Consider the following 22,092-nt stretch of genomic DNA (forward strand, 5'->3'; position numbering starts at 1 on the left):
TGAGGGGGGCTTTGGGGAGTGCGTGCAGTTCCCCAAAATCGGGCTGAGGAGAAACAGCATCCTGCCTCGAGTGATCATAACTGCAAACGTCTCGACAGACTGCATTTACGTAGCACCCTCTGAGGATGTTCCAGAGTATACAAAGTTCTGAGGGGTGTAGATGGAGAGAAACATTCCCCCCCCCCCTCCCCCAGCAGAGGGGTCAACACTTTTAAAGTAAGGGGCAGGAGCTGATGTGAGGAAACATACTTTCACCAAGAAGTGTACGCGTCTCTGAAAGTCGCTGCCTGAAAGGGTGTAGGGGCAACAGCCTCAGTGGAGTGTTAATCCAGAGCTCCGGGTAGCATTCCGGGGACCTGGCTTCAAATCCCATCACAGCAATTACCAGCAAATATCTGGAAATGATGAGCCTAATTGATGGCCATTGTTGGAAAAACTCATCTGCCCCTTCAGGGAAAGGAACTGCCATCCTTACCTGGTCTGGCCTACACGTGACTCCAGACCCACAGCAATGGGGTTGTCTCTTTATTCCCTTCTGGGGCAAGGCACTAAACACTGGCCTAGCCAGTGATACCACTCTCCGTGAGGCAGGAATCTGTGACGTTTTTCGATGTGTGTTGGAAATGCCACAGCAAGACAGGACTACAGGCAAAGGGCTGGAAAATGGAGTCACGAGACTTGGGCCGAAGGGCCTCTTCCTATGCTGTTAAAAACTCAATGATTCGAAGTGATTCGTTGCAGCCGCAGTTGGCGTGTCAGAAAAGTAAGCTCCTGTGGATATAATTGCAGGTTACCCTTGACATTTCCCTGCAGAGCAGCAGTAACTGCCTCTCAATAATAACTTCATCACATCAATCAGGATCTCCTTGATCTAACTTGATGTGGACTAGATTATCACAAATAAACACCCCCACCCCTCCCATTCTGGGGACTACAGGGGTGACGGAGGTAATAGTTCCTCTCTGTCAAGAAACCACTGCCATTGCTCAAAGGCCTCCCCAGGACAGAAGGAATTAAAGTCTGAGAGTTCTGACACTGCGCGGGTGTATCGGGGGAGGGGTTTCATAGAATCCCTACAGTGTGGAAGCAGGCCATTCAGCCCATCCAGTTCATACTGACCCTCTTGACAAGTATCCCATCCCGTCCCCGTAACCCTGCATTTCCCCGTGGCTAATGCACCACACCTACACATCCCCGGACTCACGCAGACACATGGAGAATGTGCAAACCCAGACAGTAACCCGAGGCTGGAATCGAACCTGGGTCCCTGGCGCTGTGAGGCAGCAGTGCTAACCACAGAGCCACCGTGCCTTCCTGGGTTTTTCCTAACGACAAGTAACATTTCTCCCCTCTGCATCCTTTGAGCCCGGGGCACTATAATGCATCGTTATTTAGTTATTCCACATGGGATGTGGGCATCACTGACAGTTTTGGCACATTATTGCTGATCCTGAGTTATCCCTCGAGGTGAGAGTGAGCTCTGAGAGCAACAGTGATGAACAGAGTGCAGGACGCTGCGATGTATTCCTGGCACTGGGCACAGCCACTCTTTGGGGGGGTGGCACGATTCATATTCAGTGCCCGAAATTGATATGCTCCCGAATTAAAAGTGACCCTTCCTCACCAGCAGCATGAATACCCAGTGACACGGTAACACCTCCTCAGCGACATGGGAATCACACCCGTGTCGGCAGCATATGTTGGGGGAAGTCAGGCATGATGTGAGTCACTGCAAGTGCAGCCCTATTGTGTAAGTAATCCTGCTCTTGTCAGTACATCCCTGGGCTCCGACACTAATTGGACAAGGTGAGCGTTGGAGCTTGGCCATTCTTCATCCAGGTACTTGGCACATCCCCACCTTGTGGGCCTCTGGTGGGACTGCTCCAGGGCCTGTTCAAGCAGAGCAGGCTGGGACAGTGCCCAACGTCAGAGGCTCCAGCACAGCGCACTCGTAGATTGTGTATAAAATTACACAATTGAATGTCGACTTGCAGAGGAGTGACTCGAAACTTGAAAATATTGATGCTTGTGATTTGAAGCTTGACTAGATTAGATTCCCTGCAGTGTGGAAACAGGCCCTTCGGCCCAACCAGTCCACACCGACCCTCTGAAGAGTAACCCATCCAGACCCATTCACCTCTGACTAATGCATCTAACACTATGGGGCAATTTACCACAGCCAATTCACCAATCCAGGTGAGTTGGCCATGCTAAATTGCCCGTAGTGTTAGGTAAAGGGGTAAATTTTGGGGTATGGGTGGGTTGCGCTTCGGCGGGTCGGTGTGGATTTGTTGGGCCGAAGGGCCTGTTTCCACACTGTGAGTAATCTAATCTAATCTAACCCTGACCTGTACATCTTTGGACTGTGGGAGGAAACCCACACAGACACAGGGGAGAACGTGCAAACTCCACACAGACAGTCACCCGAGGCTGGAATCGAACGTGGGACCCTGGTGCTGTGAGGCAGCAGTGCTAACCACTGAGCCACCTCTGCCAGGGCTTCCCACACTCTGGGGCAATTTCCCTCAGACAGGAAACACGATGATATTGTGGGGCTGCTGTAGCGTGTGGACTGAATAGGAACAGCTGCAGGATCTGTTTCAAGTCTCTCCGCTTTCTTTCTCTCGTATTGGACATCAGCCAAAGGAAAGACACTTGAGGTCTGATTTTATTTTTATTCTGAATTTTTTTGCTGGGATGTGGGTATTGTTGGCTGGGCCAGACTTTATTGCCTATCCCTAATTGCCCTGAGGGCAGTTAAGAGTCAGCTCCATTGCTGTGGGTCTGGAGTCACGTGTAGGCCCAGACCAGGTAAAGACAGCAGATATCCCTCGCGAAAGGCCATTAGGGAACTCGGTGAGTTTTTATGGCAGTTGATGAGATTTGTTTTGAATTTCAGATTTATTCAGTTTATGATTTAAGAAGCTGCCCTGGTGGAATTTGAACCCGTTTCTCCAGACTATTAGGAGCACATTACTGTAGGTCAGGCAGCACCCACAAAGAGCTCTGATAAAGAATCATCTAGACTCGAAATGTTAGCTTGCTTTCTCTCCAAGGATGCTGCCTGACCCACAGTGATCTTCAGCGTTGTTTTTTTGGTGTTTTCCCCCCCCGACCATTAGCCTGGACTTCTGAGTTAATAGCCAAATCTTGAAAGTGGAGTTGCAGGTAGACAGATTAGATTAGATTCCCTACAGTATGGAAACAGGCCATTCAGCCCAACGAGACCAGATGGACCCTCCACAGGGAAACCCACCCAGACCCATTCCCCTACATTTACCCCTGACTAATGCACCTAACACTATGGGCAGTTTCCCATGGCCAACCCACCCTGACCTGCACATCTTTGTGACTGTGGAAGGAAACCAGAGCAAACCCACACAGACACGGGGAGAATGTGCAAACTCCACACAGACAGTCGCCTGAGGTTGGAATCGAGCCCAGGTCACTGGTGCTGTGAGGCAGCAGTGCTAACCACTGAGCCATCGTGCCACCCCAATAGGATAGTGAAGAAGGCCTTTGGTATGCTTTCCTTTATTGATCAGAGCATTGAGTACAGGAGTTGGGAGGTCATGTTGCGGCTGTACAGGACATTGGTTAGGTCACTGTTGGAATATTACATGCAATTCTGGTCTCCTTCCTATTGGAAGGATGTTGTGAAACTTGAAAGGGTTCAGAAAAGATTTACAAGGATGTTGCCAGGGTTGGAGGGTTTGAGCTATAGGGACTTGGGGCTGTTTTCCCTGGAGCATCGGAGGCTGAGGGGTGATCTTATAGAGGTTTACAAAATCATGAGGGGCGTGGATAGGGTAAATAGACAAAGTCTTTTCCATGGGGTGGGGGAGTCCAGAACTAGAGGGTTTAGGTTTAGGATGAGAGGGGAAAGATATAAAAGAGACCTACGGGGCAACCTTTTCACACAGAGGGTGGTACGTGTATGGAATGAGCTGCCAGAGGATGTGGTGGAGGCTGGTACAATTACAACATTTAAGAGGCATCTGGATGGGTATATGAATAGGAAGGGTTTGGAGGGATATGGGCCAGGTGCTGGCAGGTGGGACTAGATTGGGTTGGGATATCTGGTCGGCATGGACGGGTTGGACCGAAGGGTCTGTTTCCATGCTGTACATCTCTATGACTCGATGATTCTGTGATGTTACTTTTTGACACCTTACCTGCTTTTTATTTTAAAAAAAGGCTTCTGGAAGTGAGGGTATTTCAAAAGAAAGTTCTTCAGTTTAAACAAAGCTGTTTGGTAGAAACCGCATTGACAAACATCCCCTCCCTCCGTCCAGCAGCGGTGTGTACCATCTACAAGACAGACTGCCGAAACTCACCCGAGATCCTCAGACAGTCCCTCCCAAACACCCAACCACCAATCCCCACCCCCCAACCTAAGAAAGCCAACCCCAACTCTCTCCCAAATGTTTGCTCTCGGACTGTGAGAGATCCAGGGCATTAAGATAACGATTCCACCCTCTGGCCACTGACTGTGTGGAGTTTGCACGTTCTCCCCGTCTCTGCCTGGGTTTCCTCCGGGTGCTCCGGTTTCCTCTCCCAATCCAAAGATGTGCAGTTCAGGTAAATTGCCCGTAGTGTTAGATGCATTAGTCAGGGGTAAACGGGTCTGAGTGGGTTACTCTTTGGAGGGTCAGTATGGACTTGTTGGGCTGAAGGGCCTGTTTCCACACTGTAGGAAATCTAAAGGAGATAAGAACAGGAGGAGGCCATTCAACCCCTCTAAGCTCTTCACTAATGACTGATCTGTGACCTACCTCCATGCCAACTAGGCGGCACAGTGGCACAGTGGTTAGCACTGCTGCCTCACAGCGCCAGGGACCTGGGTTCAATTCCTGCCTCAGGCGACTGACTGTGTGGAGTTTGCACGTTCTCCCCGTGTCTGCGTGGGTTTCCTCCGGGTGCTCCGGTTTCCTCCCACAGTCCAAAGATGTGCGGGTCAGGTGAATTGACCATGCTAAATTGCCCGTAGTGTTAGGTAAGGGGTATATGTAGGGGTATGGGTGGGTTGTCGCTTCGGCGGGTCGGTGTGGACTTGTTAGGCCGAAGGGCCTGTTTCCACACTGTAAGTAATCTAAATCTAATCTAATCCTAAATACCTTTTGGTTATCAAAATCTATCGATCTCAGGTTTAAAAGGAATGATCGATTGAAAGTTGATTTGTTATATACTGAGGAGAGTTCCAAACCTCTCCCACCCTCTAAGTCAAAGTATTTTCTAATTTCACTCCTGAAAGATCTGGCTCTTTTGCTTTTTGGGTATAATAAAAACAGAAATTGCTGGAGAAATTCAGCAGGTCTGGCAGCATGTGTGGAGAGAAAGCAGAGCCTCAAGTCTAGTATCACCCTTCTTCATTTTTAAATACTGCTCTTCCACTTCCCCAAGACCAGCAGGAACGCCCTGTCGCCCTGTCGCTCTGTCTCTCGCTCTCTCACACATGCTCTGTGTTTTTGTTTAATCATCCTCATTGATTAACTCTGCTGACCACACAGTCCATGATTACATCTCATTTCTGAACTGCTGAGATAGCTTTTTCGAGTGGGGAACCCTCCATCTGAAAACACTACATTGGTCTCTCACTTGGCCGTCATACCAGATAACTGTGATCGAGCCTGACTTGTGTTTGAAAACGTTCCAGGCTTCAAATCTGTTTCAGTAACTTCTTAAAGGGCAGTGTGTGTGAAATGCAGCAGCCGATTTGCACCACATCATGATCAGTAATGTCATGTTGATCCAGTAGGCCATTCAGCCCATCGATCTGGTTCTGCCATTCAGTGAGATCATGGTTGATCTGATAATCTTCAACTCCACTTTCCTGCCTTTTCCCTACAAACCCATGACTCCCCTTCCTGGTTTAAAAATCTCTCTGTCTCAGCCTCGAATATACATATTGACCCAGCCTATTCCTGGTGAAGGGCTTATGCTCGAAACGTCGAATTCTCTATTCCTGAGATGCTGCCTGGCCTGCTGTGCTTTGACCAGCAACACATTTGCAGCCAGCCTCAACAGCCCCTACTGGGAAGAATTTTGCACAATCATTACCCCCTGAGAGAAGAAATTGCTCCTGCACTCTATCCTAAATGTTCAACCCCTTAATCTGAGATGATTCCCTCTGGCCCTAGACGCTCCCACACGGGGAAACAATCTCTCCACATCTCTCCACATCTCCCCCGTCTTGTAAGATTCAATAAGATTGCTTCTCATTCTCTCCAGTGAGAACAGGTCCAATCTACTCATTCTTTTGTCATCAGACACTCCCTGCATACCTGGTATCAGCCAAGTGCACCTTCTCTGTACTGTCTCCAATGTCAGTGTTTCTTCCCTTAGATAAGGAGCCCAAAATTGTTCACAGTATTCCAGCTGTGGTCTGACTTATAGGCAAAAGTGAGGACTGCAGATGCTGGAAATCAGAGTCTAAATTAGAGCGGTGCTGGAAAAGCACAGCAGGTCAGGTAGCATCCGAGGGGCAGGAGAATCGATGTTTCGGGCAAAAGTCCTTCATCAGGACTGAAGCAGTTTTAACAAAACATCACGACTTTTCTACTCAATTCACTTTGAACTACAGGCCAACCGCACACTTGCCCCTAATCTGCAGATGTTAATGTTTTTGTGATTCATTGTCCTGAACAATGTTTAGTCTTTAAACCAACATGATTCAGAAAATCAAGGAGAAATTCGCCTTTGGGGGTATGTCCTGGGATTGTGTAGGTCCACTGGGGAGGACAGGACGAGGGCGGCACGGTGGCTCAGTGGTTAGCACTGCTGCCTCCCAGCATTGTGTGTGTGTGTGTGTGTGTGTGTGTGTGTGTGTGTGCATTCTCACCGTATCTGTGTGGATTGTCTGTAATATTCAGGGATGTATAGGTTAGGTGCTTTAGTCAGGGGTAAATGTAGAGTCATGGGGGAATGGGTTTGAGTGGGATACTCTTTGGAGGGTCAGTGTGGACTTGTTGGGCCGAAGGGCCTGTTTCCACACTGTAGGGATTCTAAGAGGGTTTCTGATGAATGTTCCTCGCCACTGTTTTGGGAATGGTCTGCTGTGATTTTTTCATTATTAATTCGTGGGACATGAGCACCAATAGCTGGGCCCAGCATTTATTGCCCGTCCCTAGTTGCCCCTTGAGAAGGTGGGGGTGAGCTGCCTTCTTGAACCACTGCAGTCCATGTACAGTCCCTGCAAACCCACAATGCCCTGAGGGAGGGAATTCCAGGATTCTGACCCAGCGACACTGAAGGAACGGCGATGTATTTCCAAGTCAGGATGGGGAGTGGAGGGGAACCTGCAGGGGGTGATGTTCCCATGTATCTGCTGCCCTTGTCCTTCATAGATGGAAGGTTTGGAAGGTGCTGTTGAGGGATTTTTGGTGAATTTCTGCTGGGCATCGTGTCGATGGTACACATTGCTGAGCGTCAGTGGTGGAGGGAGTGAATGTTTTAGGTTAGATTCAATTCCCTACAGTTTGGAAACAGGCCCTTTGGCCTAACAAGTCCACACCGACCCTCCAAAGAGTAACCCACCCAGACCCATTCCCCTACATTTGCTCCTGACTAATGCACCTAACACTATGGGCAATTTAGCATGGCCACCACAACCTGCAATCTTTGGACTGTGGGAGGAAACCGAAGCACCCAAAGGAAATCTACACAGACACGGAGAGAATGTGCAAACTCCACACAGGAGTCACCCGAGGCTGGAATTGAACCCAGGTCCCTGGCGCTGTGAGGCGGCAGTGCTAACCACTGTGCCGCCCATAAACGTTGGTGAATGTGATGTCTATCAAGCAAATTGCTTTGTCTTGGTTGGTGTCATTGAGCTTGGAAACAGACTCTTCGGCCCAACTCGTCCATGCCATCCATCTTGAGTGATGTTGCCTCTGACAGGATGTCAATGTGGAATTAATTTAACAGGTGCCGGATGAGGAGAGTTTTGTGAAGAAACTGGGAGTGCCGGGAGACCAAGCCATCAAGGTCCTCTCCATCTTCGGCAATACGGGGGATGGGAAGTCTCACACCTTGAACGCCGCCTTCTTCGGCGGCCGGGAGGTGTTCCGCACCTCGGACACCCAGGACTCGTGCACGGTGGGCGTGTGGGCGGCCTATGAGCCATCGCTGGGCCTGGTCCTGCTGGACACCGAGGGCCTGCTGGGAGCCACCAGTAAACAGGACCGCCGGAGGCGTCTGCTGCTGAAGGTGCTGGCCGTCTCCGACCTGGTAGTGTACAGGACGCGGGCTGAGCGGCTGCACAACGACCTCTTCTGTTTCCTGGGCAACGCCTCCCGGGCCTACCTCCGCCACTTCAGCCAGGAGCTGCAGGCCGCGAGCCAGCGCCTGGGGCTAGGAGTGCCGATGTCCAGTCTCGGACCAGCCCTCATCGTCTTCCAGGAGACCTCCAACACCAAGCTGCTGGGTGGTGGTGAGTGAGGGGTCTGGGGCGTAGGTGGAGGGAGGGGCGCGGTGAGGGGTTCTGCCTGAGTGGGAGGGTGGGGGTGTGGGGAGAAGAGGGGGCAACACCTGATGGAGGAGGGGGAGTAGGCATTGTCTGAGAGGGCCGTTGTCTCAGGAAGGGCGTTGCCTGCAGGGAGTGGGGGTAATGGGTCGAGGCGATAGGGGGACATTGCCTGAGGAGAGAGAGGGGTCATCGCGTGAGCTGGGGGCTTGTTGGAAGAGTGAGAGCTGGGCTGGGTGGGATGAGCGGTCAGAGGCTTAGCCACTGACCTGTGAGAAAATGGCCACTGACCCCCAGTTGGTCAACTCGCTGGCAGTGGGGGAGGCGGTTGAGTGTTGTTCAACATCAAGTCTGTTCCATCCTTAACATTCCCATAGCCTGCACTTCCCATCCCCCTTACCACAGTCAATCCAACACCAACAACCCCCACTCCCCCCTCCACAGTCAATCCAACCCCAATAACCCCCACTCCCCCCCCCCCCCCCCCCCACACCCACTTCACTCAATCCAGTAGTGCCTGTTTATCTCCAGTTTGATGCTAACTCTCACGTAGTTAATGTGAGAATCTCCCATAGGCTGAGGGGTGACCTTATAGACTTTTACAAAATTGAGGGGCAGGGATAGGATAAATAGACAAAGTCTTTTTCCCTGGGGTTGGGGAGTCCAGAGCTAGAGGGCATAGGTTTAGGGTGAGAGGGGAAAGATATAAAAGGGACCTGAAGGGCAACTATTTCACGCAGAGGGTGGTACGTGTTTGGAATGAGCTGCCAGAGGAAGTGGTGGAGGCTGGCACAGTTGCACCATTTAAGAGGCATTTGGATGGGTATATAAATAGGAAGGGTTTGGAGGGATATGGGCCAAGTCCTGGCAGGTGGGACTGGATTGGGTTGGGATATCTGGTTGGCATGGATGTGTTGGACCGTAGGGTCTGTTTCCATGCTGTACATCGCGATGACTCTATAGTAAAGTTGCTGGTGAGATGTTGGAGACTGAAGACCAATCCCTGGGGCAATGCAGAGGGTGCTCCAGGGTCCCACTGAAGAGGAGGCGATGGCCTAGTGGCATTGTTGCTCGTGTATTAATTCAGAGACCCAGATATTTTTCCAGAGACCCGAATCCTGCCAGGGCAGCTGGTGAAATCTGAATGCAAATGAGTCTTTTTGAAACAATTGTCAATTGATGTAAAATGGATCCCCTTTAGGGAAAAAAACCTTACCCAGTCTGGCTTACATCTGACTCCAGTCCCACAACCACCATGTGGTTGACTCTTAGCTGCATGGGATGGGCAATAAGTGTTGACCTTTCTAGTGACCCCCACATCCTGGGAGCAGAAGTTAAACTAAATTCTGTTGTGAGACTAGCTTTCCATTCTGGATTTGTTAAGTGTGTTTAAATTCCATTAGATGCTGTTGAAATGGTGTCCCCCAATAATCCACTGGTATTGTCAGTATAACAGCATCTTCAAAGTTTGTGAGAAGATTTGTAGCTCGTGTGCTCGTTGTTGTGGTTCTGTTCGCCGAGCTGGGAGTTTGTGTTGCAGACGTTTCGTCCCGTGTCTAGGTGACACCCTCAGTGCTTGGGAGCCTCCTGTGAAGCGCTTCTGTGATCTTTCCTCCGGCATTTGTAGTGGTTTGAATCTGCCGCTTCCGGTTGTCAGTTCCAGCTGTCCGTTGCAGTGGCCGGTATATTGGGTCCAGGTCGATGTGCTTATTGATTGAATCTGTGGATGAGTGCCATGTCTCTAGGAATTCCCTGGCTGTTCTCTGTTTGGCTTGTCCTATAATAGTAGTGTTGTCCCAGTCGAATTCATGTTGCTTGTCATCCTGAGTGTGTGGCTACTAAGGATAGCAGGTCATGTCGTTTCGTGGCTAGTTGCTGTTCATGGATACGGACCGTTAGCAGTCTTCCTGTTTGTCCTATGTAGTGTTTTGTGCAGTCCTTGCATGGGAATTTGTACACTACATTGGTTTTGCTCGTGCTGGGTATCGGGTGCTTCGTCCTGGTGAGTTGTTGTCTGAGAGTGGCTGTTGGTTTGTGTGTTGTTATGAGTCCTAGTGGTCGCAGTAGTCTGGCTGTCAGTTCGGAAATGTTCTTGATGTATGGTAGTGTGGCTAGTCCTTTGGATTGTGGCATGTCCTCGTTCCGTTGTCTGTCTCTTAGGCATCTGTTGAAGAAATTGCGGGGGTATCCATTTTTGGCAAATACATTGTATAGGTGTTCTTCCTCTTTTTGCAGTTCTGGTGTGCTGCAGTGTGTTGTGGCCCTTTTGAACAGTGTCTTGATGCAACTTCTTTTGTGTGTGTTGGGGTGGTTGCTTTCGTAGTTTAGGACTTGGTCTGTGTGTGTGGCTTTCCTGTATACCTTTGTGGTGAATTCTCCGTTCGGTGTTCTTTGTACCATCACGTCTAGGAATGGGAGTTGCTTGTCCTTTTCTTCCTCTCTCGTGAATCGGATTCCTGTGAGTGTGGCGTTGATGATCCGGTGTGTGTTCTCTATTTCTGTGTTTTTGATGATTACAAAGGTGTCATCCAATATCTGACCCAGAGTTTGGGTTGAATTTGCAGTAAGACTGTTTGTTCTAATCTTTGCATTACAGCTTCTGCTATGAGTCCAGAGATGGATGAGTCCATGGGGGTGCCGTTGATTTGTTCGTATATCTGGTTGTTGAATGTGAAGTGTGTTGTGAGGCACAGGTCCAGTAGTTTCAGTATGCCGTCTTTGTTGATCGGTTCAACGTCCTGTTGTCTGTTGTGTATGTCCAGCAGGTTGGCTATTGTTTCTCTGGCTAGGGTTTTGTCGATAGAGGTGAACAGTGCCGTTACATCGAATGAGACCATGGTTTCTTCCTTGTCTATGTGTATATTTCTGATGATGTCCAAGAATTCTTGTGTTGACTGTATAGAGTGTCTGGATCCGCTGATCAGGTGTTTCAGTTTCTGCTGTAGCTCTTTAGCCATTTTGTGTGATGGTGTCCCTGGTAGTGATACTATGGGTCTGAATGGGATGTCTGGTTTGTGCACTTTAGGTAGTCCATAGAATCTGGGGGTGGTGTTGCTTTCAAAGTTGGACAAAGCAGACTGCACTTTTTGGATGTAGACATAGACAAGGAAGAAACCATGGTCTCATTCGATGTAACGGCATTGTTCACCTCTATCGACAAAACCCTAGCCAGAGAAACCGTAGCCAACCTGCTGGACATAGGTTCAAAGTCCTGTTGTCTGTTGTGTATGTCCAGCAGGTTGGCTATTGTTTCTCTGGCTAGGGTTTTGTCGATAGAGGTGAACAGTGCCGTTACATCGAATGAGACCATGGTTTCTTCCTTGTCTATGTGTATATTTCTGATGATGTCCAAGAATTCTTGTGTTGACTGTATAGAGTGTCTGGATCCGCTGATCAGGTGTTTCAGTTTCTGCTGTAGCTCTTTAGCCATTTTGTGTGATGGTGTCCCTGGTAGTGATACTATGGGTCTGAATGGGATGTCTGGTTTGTGCACTTTAGGTAGTCCATAGAATCTGGGGGTGGTGTTGCTTTCAAAGTTGGACAAAGCAGACTGCACTTTTTGGATGTAGACATAGACAAGGAAGAAACCATGGTCTCATTCGATGTAACGGCATTGTTCACCTCTATCGACAAAACCCTAGCCAGAGAAACCGTAGCCAACCTGCTGGACATAGGTTCAAAGTCCTGTTGTCTGTTGTGTATGTCCAGCAGGTTGGCTACGGTTTCTCTGGCTAGGGTTTTGTCGATAGAGGTGAACAATGCCGTTACATCGAATGAGACCATGGTTTCTTCCTTGTCTATGTCTACATCCAAAAAGTGCAGTCTGCTTTGTCCAGCTTTGAAAGCAACAACACCCCCAGATTCTATGGACTACCTAAAGTGCACAAACCAGACATCCCATTCAGACCCATAGTATCACTACCAGGGACACCATCACACAAACTGGCTAAAGAGCTACAGCAGAAACTGAAACACCTGATCAGCGGATCCAGACACTCTATACAGTCAACACAAGAATTCTTGGACATCATCAGAAATATACACATAGACAAGGAAGAAACCATGGTCTCATTCGATGTAACAGCATTGTTCACCTCTATCGACAAAACCCTAGCCAGAGAAACAATAGCCAACCTGCTGGACATACAGAACAGACAACAGGACTTTGAACCTATCAACAAAGACGGCATACTGAAACTACTGGACCTGTGCCTCACGACACACTTCACATTCAATAACCAAATATATGAACAAATCAACGGCACACCCATGGGCTCACCGATCTCTGGACTCATAGCAGAAGCTGTAATGCAAAGGTTAGAAAAAACAGTCTTACCGCAAATACAACCCAAACTCTGGGTCAGATATGTGGATGACACCTTTGTAATCATTAAAAACACAGAAATAGAGAACACACACCGGATCATCAACGCCACACTCACAGGAATCCGATTCACGAGAGAGGAAGAAAAGGACAACCAGCTCCCATTGCTAGACGTGATGGTACAGAGAACACCGAACGGAGAACTCAGCACAAAGGTATACAGGAAAGCCCCACACACAGACCAAGTCCTGAACTATGAAAGCAACCACCCCAACACACACAAACGAAGTTGCATCAAGACACTGTTCAAAAGGGCCACAACACACTGCAGCACACCAGACTGCAAAAAGAGGAAGAACACCTATACAATTAATTCGCCAAAATATCCCCGCAATTTCATTAACAGATGCCTAAGGGAAAGACAATGGAACGAGGACATGCCGCAACCCAAAGGACTAGCCACACTCCCATACATCAAGAGCATTTCCGAACTGACAGCCAGACTACTGCGACCACTAGGACTCATAACAACACACAAACCAACAGCCACTCTCAGACAACAACTCACCAGGACGAAGCACCCGATACCCAGCATGAGCAAAACCAATGTAGTGTACAAAATCCCATGCAAGGACTGCACAAAACACTACATAGGACAAACAGGAAGACAGCTAACGATCCACATCCATGAACACCAACTAGCCACGAAACAACACGACCAGCTATCCTTAGTAGCCACACACTCAGGATGACAAGCAACATGAATTCGACTGGGACAACGCTACTATTATAGGACAAGCCAAACAGAGAACAGCCAGGGAATTCCTAGAGGCATGGCACTCATCCACAGATTCAATCAACAAACACATCGACCTGGACCCAATATACCGGCCACTGCAGCGGACAGCTGGAACTGACAACCGGAACGGCAGATACAAATCACTATAAATGCCAGAGGAAAGATCACAGAAGCGCTTCACAGGAGGCTCCCAAGCACTGAGGGTGTCACCTAGACAGGGGACGAAATGTCTACAACACGAATTCCCAGCTCGGCGAACAGAACCACAATAACAGCATCTCCCCATAGCCAGTCACTGACTTGTTGAGAAAGAAGTACGCCATCATTTTCTTCGGGGATGGATGATCAGTTGTGGTCTTGCCCATGTCTCACGAATAGATGTTATTTCTTGATTGATAAAAGCTGCAGGTTGCTTTTTGACGCAGAGCGTCTCTATGCTGTGTTGACTTCCCAGACTCCCAGGCTCCAGGGAATGCAGAGCAGCTGCTGCAGAAGAGGTTCCACCAGCTTGGTTTGAGCACGGAAACGTTCAACTCCGTCGAGTATGTTGGCACACAGACCACGAGCCCCCCCACCGATTTCTCTGGGTTCCTGGAGGTGGTGCGTCAGAGAGCAAACAGCACTTTGACCCGCTGTCGGAGATCACCCGCCATTGTCTACAATGTGTTAAAGGTAACGCTGGGGTGAACGGACTGATGGGGGAACTGGCGGATTGTAACTTCCACTGGCACTCATAGGCATCTCTCCACTCTGCCTCTATTCCTGATGAAGGGCTTTTGCCCGAAACTTCAATTCTCCTGCTCCTCGGCTGCTGCCTGACCTGCTGTGCTTTTCCAGCACCACTCTGATCTAGAATCTGGTTTCCGGCATCTGCAGCCCTTGTTGTTACCTAACTCCTAGGCAATGGCTGGCTCTGCCCATCAATCCTTGCCAGGCCGTGGAGTCTCTGATTGTCAGCAAGGTCTACAGGATGACCCTCAAATGCATATCCCTAACCCACAAACCAAAGCCACGCGAGAGAACGTTCCAGAACACTCATTCCTGGCTTGTGTGGGGCATTTCTAGCGGCCAGACTGGCTCCTGAGAGGGTGGGGGGGTTGGGGCCTGAGTGAAATCTGGAATTGAAAGCTAGTCTCGGTGACGGTGCCCATGATAACCATCATTGTTGTAAAAACACCCTTCAGGTTCACCGATGTTCCTTTAGGGACGGAAATCGGCCAGTCTTACCGGGTCCGGCTCAGCCACGTGGCTCCACAGCCAGTTGTGGTTGTCTCTGAAGTGGCCGAGCAAGGCGCTCGTTCAAGGGGCAGTTAGGGATGGGCTACAAATGCTGGCCTTGCCCAACAACACGAGAATAAAAGAAATTGTTGCTCCATCAAAGACTTTGCATGAAATTGAAGGGCTGAATGGCCTTTTGTGGGCTGGCTTTGCATGAGAAGGCAAAGTGTACAGGAATGCTTGATTTCTTTCTTTCTTTCTTTCTCTCTTTCTCTCTCTCTTCCCCCCCCCCTTTCTTTCTTTCTCTCTCTCTTTCTTCTTTCTTTCTTTCTTTCTTTTCTTTCTTTCTTTCTTTCTCTCTCTCTCTCTCTCTCTCTCTCTCTCTCTCTCTCTCTCTCTCTCTCTCTCTCTCTCTCTCTCTCTCTCTCTCTCTCTCTTCACCCCCCCTCTCTCTCTCTCTCTCTCTCTCTCTCTCTCTCTCTCTCTCTCTCTTCGTTCTCTCTCTCTCTTTGCTCTCTCTCTCTCTGAAAGAGAGAGACTCCCAGTGCAGTACTGAGGGAGTGCTGCTCTGTCAGAGTTGCTCTCTTTCAGGGGAGTTGTTAAACCAAGGCCCCTTTCTGCCACTCCAGTTTGACATGAGAAGTGCCACAGTGACCTCTGTCCTGGCCCCAGTATTGGCCCCAACGACCTACGCCATTTTCCTTTCCTTTAAAAAAAAACGCACCGATCTGTCAGTTATTCACATCTGTTTGTGGGATCTCACTGTGCACTTACTCTTGCGTGGTGAAACTGCTGGTATTCTGCTGGCTGTAAAGCACTTTGGGGTGAGCTGAGGTTGGGAAGGGTGCTATAGGAATGCACGTTGCGTCTGGCTGAGAGATGTTCCTGTTTTATTCCCCTTCATCCCTCAGGCTCTGAGTATCAGATTCAACGGTGAGATTAAAGACAGCAGGATGGTGGCCGACTGTTTCTTCCCCGATGAGTACTTCAGCTGCTCCAGAGTGTGCCTCTCCTGTGGGTGAGCGCTCTCCTCCCCTCGTCACTATCATTGACCCCGACCTTCTAGAGGTTTCAAAATCATGAGGGTAAATGGGCAAAGTTTTCAAAGTTTGGGAGAAGATTTGTAGCTCGGATGTTCGTTGTTGTGGTTCTGTTCGCCGAGCTGGGAATTTGTGTTGCAAACGTTTCGTCCCCTGTCTAGGTGACATCCTCAGTGCTTGGGAGCCTCCTGTGAAGCGCTTCTGTGATCTTTCCTCCGGAATTTGTAGTGGTTTGAATCTGCTGCTTCCGGTTGTCAGTTCCAGCTGTCCGCTGCAGTGGCCGGTATATTGGGTCCAGGTCGATGTGCTTATTGATTGAATCTGTGGATGAGTGCCATGCCTCTAGGAATTCCCTGGCTGTTCTCTGTTTGGCTTGTCCTATAATAGTAGTGTTGTCCCAGTCGAACTCACGTTGCTTGTCATCTGAGTGTGTGGCTAGCTGGTCGTGACTAGCCACGAAACGACACGACCAGCTATCCTTAGTAGCCACACGCTCAGATGGCAAGCAACATGAGTTCAACTGGGACAACACTACTATTATAGGACAAGCCAAACAGAGAACAGCCAGGGAATTCCTAGAGGCATGGCACTCATCCACAGATTCAATCAATAAGCACATTGACCTGAACCCAATATACCGACCCAATATATGCAGCGGACAGCTGGAATTGACAACCGGAAGTGGCAGATTCAAACCATCACAGAAGTGCTTCACAGGAGGCTCCCAAGCACTGAGGATGTCACCTAGACAGGGGACGAAACGTCTGCAGCACAAATTCCCAGCTCGGCGAACAGAACCACAACAACAGGCAAAGTCTTTTCCCTGGGGTGTGGGAGACCAGAACTAGAGGGCATAGGTTTAGGGTGAGAGGGCAAAGATATAAAAGAGACCCAAGGGGCAACGTTTTCACACAGAGGGTGGTATGTGTATGGAATGAGCTGCCAGAGGAAGTGGTGGAGGCTGGTACAATTACAGCATTTAAAAGGCATGTGGATGGGTATATGAATAGGAAGAATTTGAGAAGGATATGGGCCAAGTGCTGGCACAGGGGACTAGATTAATTTAAGATATCTGGTCGGCATGGACGGGTTGGGCCGCAGGGTCTGTTTCCGTGCTGTACATCTCTAAGACTCTATGCTACTGAAAAAAATTTGCTCCTAATTCACAATCGCGCCCATGTTTCAAATCTCCCAGCCAGGAAAAGCATTTTTTTATTTCAAAATTGTTTTAGCAGCCAGGTGGCAGTGAAACAATCTGAGAAACAGTGAGTCTGTGTAAATATGATAGATCTCAACTAAGCTGAAAGGAAATCAGTATAGGGATTCCCTTATCCAGGCTGTTGGGTGCTCACTTAACTGTGGGATACCATTGGATCTCCACCCTGCTTAGTCTCTCCCAAAGAAAACTGCCCCAAATTAACTGCTCATTCCTCACTGATTTAATTCTCAAATCCTGGTAGCATCCTCTTCCTGTTGCCCAGGGGTGATTATTGCTAGATTAGTCGTATCAGCCATGATCCAGAGGTGGAGCAGATTCAGCAGCCTAATTCAGTTCCCATATCTTCGGGTAAATGTGTCCCAAACATCAGAGAGCTGGCTACCAATGTCTTCAGGGTCGAGGGTGTGGTGCTGGAAAAGCACAGCAGGTCAGGCAGCATCTGAGGTGCAAGAGAATCGACATTTCGGGAATAATCCCCTTCATCTGGACGTCAATTCCCCCGCTCCTCGGATGCTGCCTGACCGGCTGTGTTTTTCCAGCACCACACACTCTCGACCCTGATCTCCAGCATCTGCCGTCCTCGCTCTCTCTTCTGTAAATGTCTTCACCCAGAGAGGGGGAAGCCTGTGGAATTCTCATAGAAAGCAGATGAGGCCAAGACGCTGAAGAAGGAGTTAGATAATAGTTCTTGAGGCTAAAGGGATCAAAGGGTGAGGGGGAGAGAAAGCAGGAAGAGGGGACTGAGTTGGATGATCAGACTGAATGGGGAAGCAGTCTTGATGGGCCGATTGGCCTACTCCTGTTCCTATTCTCTATGTTTCAGTACAGAGATTGTTCGGTTTTTTTTTGTTTATTATTGAGGGATATGGAGCAAAAGTAACAAGGAGGACAGGAGGAGACCATTCAGCCCCTCCAATCTGTTCCACAGTTCAGTTAGAATGAATAGAGTAATGGAGATGTACAGGATGGAAACAGAGCCTTCAGTCTGACTCGTCCATAAATAGATATCCTACAGTGTGGAAACAGACCCTTCAGCCCAACAAGTCCACACTGACTCTCCGAAGAGTAACCCACCCAGACCCATATACCTCTGACTAATGCACCCAACACTATAGGCAATCCACCCTAACCTGCACATCTTTTGGACTGTGGGAGGAAACTGTAGCACCCGCAGGAAACCTCACACAGACACAGAGAGAATGTGCAAACTCCACACAGACAGTCACCCAAGGCTGGAATTGAACCCAGGACCCTGACGTTGTGAGGCAGCAGTGCTAACCACTGAGCCACCGTGCTGCTGATATGGAGAGATATGGACCAAACACAGGCAAATGGGAATAGGTTAATTGTGAAAACTGGGCAGGATAGGCACGTTGGGCCGAAAGGCCTGTTACCACGATGTAGACAGATATCCCAACCCAATCTAGTCCCATTTGCCAGCACCCAGCCCATATCCCTCCAAACCCTTCCTTTTCATATACCCATCCAGATGCCTCTTAAATGCTGTAATTGTACCAGTCTCCACCACTTCCTCTGGCAGCTCATTCCATACACACACCACCCTCTGTGTGAAAAAGTTGCTCCTTCGGAAATCCATTTGCTTGCATCAAGTCCATGGGCCGAATGGGCTGCAGACCATAAGATACAGGCCATTCGGCCCTTTGTGTCTGCTCTACCATTCAATCACAGCTGATACTTTTCTCAACTCATTTTCTTACCTTCTCACCATGACCTTTGACCCCCTGAGTAATCAAGAACATACCTATCCCTTTAAAAAAAAAAGCATTCAACCACTTGTCCTCCACAGCTCTCTGCAGCAATGAGTTCCACAGATTCCCTCCTCCCTGGCTGGAGAAATTCCCTCCTCACCTCCGTTCTGAAGGGTGGTCCCTTCACTCTCAGGCTCTGCCTTCAGGTCCTAGGCGCGCTGTCACCAGTGGAAACACCTTCTCCATGTTCACTCTGTCCAGGCCCCTCAGTATCCCGTAGGTTTCAATACGTTTGCACTGCTGTCCTCCCCTCCTGCTCGGTGTGTTTCTGTGTAACTGGGGAGAGTGAATGTCATTATTCCCTGTTTTTTTCTGTTTGTTTGAAGGGCTCACTGTACCAACAGCATGAACCACTTGAAGGACAATGTCCCACACCAGGCAACGGGGAGATGTCGCTACATGCACCAGTACAATAACAAGGTGTTAATCTGCAGGGTAAGTGCTGCTTCCCTCTACAGAAGCGAGTACGGTTTGTTCATTAAGGAAAGGTACATGGATGGAATAGGTATGGAGGGATATGGACCAAACACTGGCACGTGGACTAGATTCAATGTGAAAACTATACAGCATAAGCACCTTGGGTCAAAAGGCCTGTTCCCACGATGTAGACCTCTGCAAAACTTGAAAGAGTTCAGAAAAGATTTACAAGGAGGTTGCCAGGGTTGGAGGATTTGAGCAAAAAATGAGGTCTGCAGATGCTGGAGATCACAGCTGAAAATGTGTTGCTGGTTAAAGCACAGCAGGTTAGGCAGCATTTCAGGAATAGGGAATTCGACGTTTCGAGCATAAGCCCTTCATCAGGAATGATGAAGGGCTTATGCTCGAAACGTCGAATTCCCTATTCCTGAGATGCTGCCTAACCTGCTGTGCTTTAACCAGCAACACATTTTCAGCTTGGAGGATTTGAGCTACAGGGAGAGGCTGAACAGGTTGGGGCTGTTTTCCCTGGAACATCAGAGGCTGAGGGGTGACCTTATTGAGGTTTATATAATTATGAGGAGCATGGATAGTGCAAATAGACAAAGTTTATTCCCTGGGGTGGGGGAGTCCAGGATGGAGGGCATAGGTTTAAGGTGAGAGGGGAAAGATATATAAGAGACCTAAGGGGCAACTGTTTCACACAGAGGGTGGTACGTGAATGGAATGAGCTGCCAGAGGAAGTGGTGGAGGCTGGTACAATTGTAACATTTAAGAGGCATTTGGATGGGTATATGGATAGGAAGGGTTTGGAGCGATATGGGCCGGGTGCTGGCAGGTGGGACTAGATTGGGTTGGGATATCTGGTCAGCATGGACAGATTGGACCGAAGGGTCTGTTTCTGTGCTGTCCATCTCTGTGACGTGTTCCCCATCCCACTTCAAGCAGGGACGATTGGTGAGAAGATTTAATCAAATGCCTTTCAACACTGCAAGGCTTTGACAGAGTTATTGGGGAGACACGCACTCCAACAGCAGGAGGGTCAGCAACAAACCAAGGGACACAGGTTTAAAATAATCATCTGCATCATCAAAGGAGAAAGGTGGAGAATTGTTCCAAATAAAAGTTATTCACTTGTGCATGTAGGAATCACTGCATTTGTTATCAGTCCCAGGCAAGGTGGTAGTAAGCTGAGTACTGCAGTCTGTGTGCTGTGGGGAGCCCCCAGAGCTTTGAGGGAGGATTTTGTCCCAGTGATACTGAAGGAACAGCGATGTATTTCCTTGTCGGGATGATGCACCCTGCTGCTTACAAAGCAGTGCAGTGAGTGACCTGTTCTCCTGCCATGATCAGCCATGATCATATTGAATGGTGGTGCAGGCTCGAAGGGCTGAATGGCCTACTCCTGCACCTATTGTCTATTATCTATTGGTCGTCCTTTGCATGTTGAGTTTTAACAGTTTGCGGAGGAGAGGGAATGTTACTGATAGTGGGGGTGGGGGAGGTAAGAGATGACAACGTGGGATGAAACGTCCTGGTCAGAATGCCTCTGCTTGATCTGATCCAGGTGTGTTACGAACGAGGCTGGGAAGTAACTGTCAACCCCAAAACCTCCGCATCGACGGACAGCAAGTGGTTCGGACTCGCGACCTATGCCTGGTCAGGGTGAGTGGTGTCTGTCACCGGAGATCGGAACAAAAACTGCACAGTCAGAGGCTGGAGAGCGCGGCCCCTGAGCATCTGTTCTTCAGGAGGATAGAGTGCACCAGCTTTACACCGACCCGGCTCAGTGCATCCCGGCAAATCCACCCCACCCCACTGTGAGGCTTCTCCTGAACCTCTCCCTCGATTACAAACACACTCTGCCTTCCAACCAGCCTCCCTGTGCAGTGCTGAGGAAGGGCCACACTGTAGGAGGGTCAGTGCTGAGGAAGGGCCGCACTGTCGGAGGGTCAGTGCTGAGGGAGCGCCGCGCTGTCGGAGGGTCAGTGCTGAGGGAGTGCCGCACTGTCAGAGGGTCAGTGCTGAGGGAGTGGGCACTGTTGGAAGTCAGTGCTGAGGGAGTGGGCACTGTCGGAGGTCAATGCTGAGGAAGGGCCGCACTGTCGGAGGGTCAGTGCCGAGGGAGCGCCGCGCTGTCGGAGGGTCAGTGCTGAGGGAGTGCCGCACTGTCAGAGGGTCGGTGCTGAGGGAGTGCCGCACTGTCAGAGGGTCAGTGCCCGAGGAAGCGCCGCGCTGTCGGAGGGTCAGTGCTGAGGAAGGGCCGCACTGTCAGAGGGTCAGTGCCGAGGGAGCGTCGTGCTGTCGGAGGGTCAGTGCTGAGGAAGGGCCGCACTGTCAGAGGGTCAGTGCCGAGGGAGCGTCGTGCTGTCGGAGGGTCAGTGCTGAGGAAGGGCCGCACTGTCAGAGGGTCAGTGCCGAGGGAGCGTCGTGCTGTCGGAGGGTCAGTGCCGAGGAAGGGCCGCACTGTCAGAGGGTCAGTGCCGAGGGAGCGCCGCGCTGTCGGAGGGTCAGTGCTGAGGGAGTGCCGCACTGTCAGAGGGTCAGTGCTGAGGAAGGGCCGCACTGTCAGAGGGTCAGTGCCCGAGGAAGCGCCGTGCTGTCGGAGGGACAGTGTCGAGGGAGCGCCGTGCTGTCGGAGGGACAGTGTCGAGGGAGCGCCGTGCTGTCGGAGGGTCAGTGTCGAGGGAGCGCCGCGCTGTCGGAGGGTCAGTGCCAAGGGAGCGCCGCGCTGTCGGAGGGTCAGTGCCGAGGGAGCGCCGCGCTGTCGGAGGGTCAGTGCTGAGGGAGTGCCGCACTGTCGGAGGGTCAGTGCCCGAGGAAGCGCCGTGCTGTCGGAGGG

At 50.0% G+C, this 22,092-nt stretch overlaps 1 protein-coding gene across 1 annotated transcript in view; it reads left to right on the forward strand.

Moving 5' to 3' along the window:
- The window catches only part of si:ch211-11n16.2 (zinc finger FYVE domain-containing protein 1), a 39,130-nt gene that overhangs the window by 2,036 nt on the left and 15,002 nt on the right, over positions 1-22,092 (forward strand). Inside the window, exons 2-6 of the mRNA XM_060856166.1 lie at positions 7,927-8,431; positions 14,042-14,259; positions 15,717-15,823; positions 19,160-19,268; positions 20,818-20,915. Of these exons, the coding sequence (XP_060712149.1) occupies positions 7,927-8,431; positions 14,042-14,259; positions 15,717-15,823; positions 19,160-19,268; positions 20,818-20,915 (1,037 nt within the window). The remainder of the gene's footprint in view (positions 1-7,926; positions 8,432-14,041; positions 14,260-15,716; positions 15,824-19,159; positions 19,269-20,817; positions 20,916-22,092) is intronic.

The sequence above is a fragment of the Hemiscyllium ocellatum genome, chromosome 47 (genome assembly GCF_020745735.1).
Source record: "Hemiscyllium ocellatum isolate sHemOce1 chromosome 47, sHemOce1.pat.X.cur, whole genome shotgun sequence".
Taxonomy (NCBI): Eukaryota; Metazoa; Chordata; class Chondrichthyes; order Orectolobiformes; family Hemiscylliidae; genus Hemiscyllium; species Hemiscyllium ocellatum.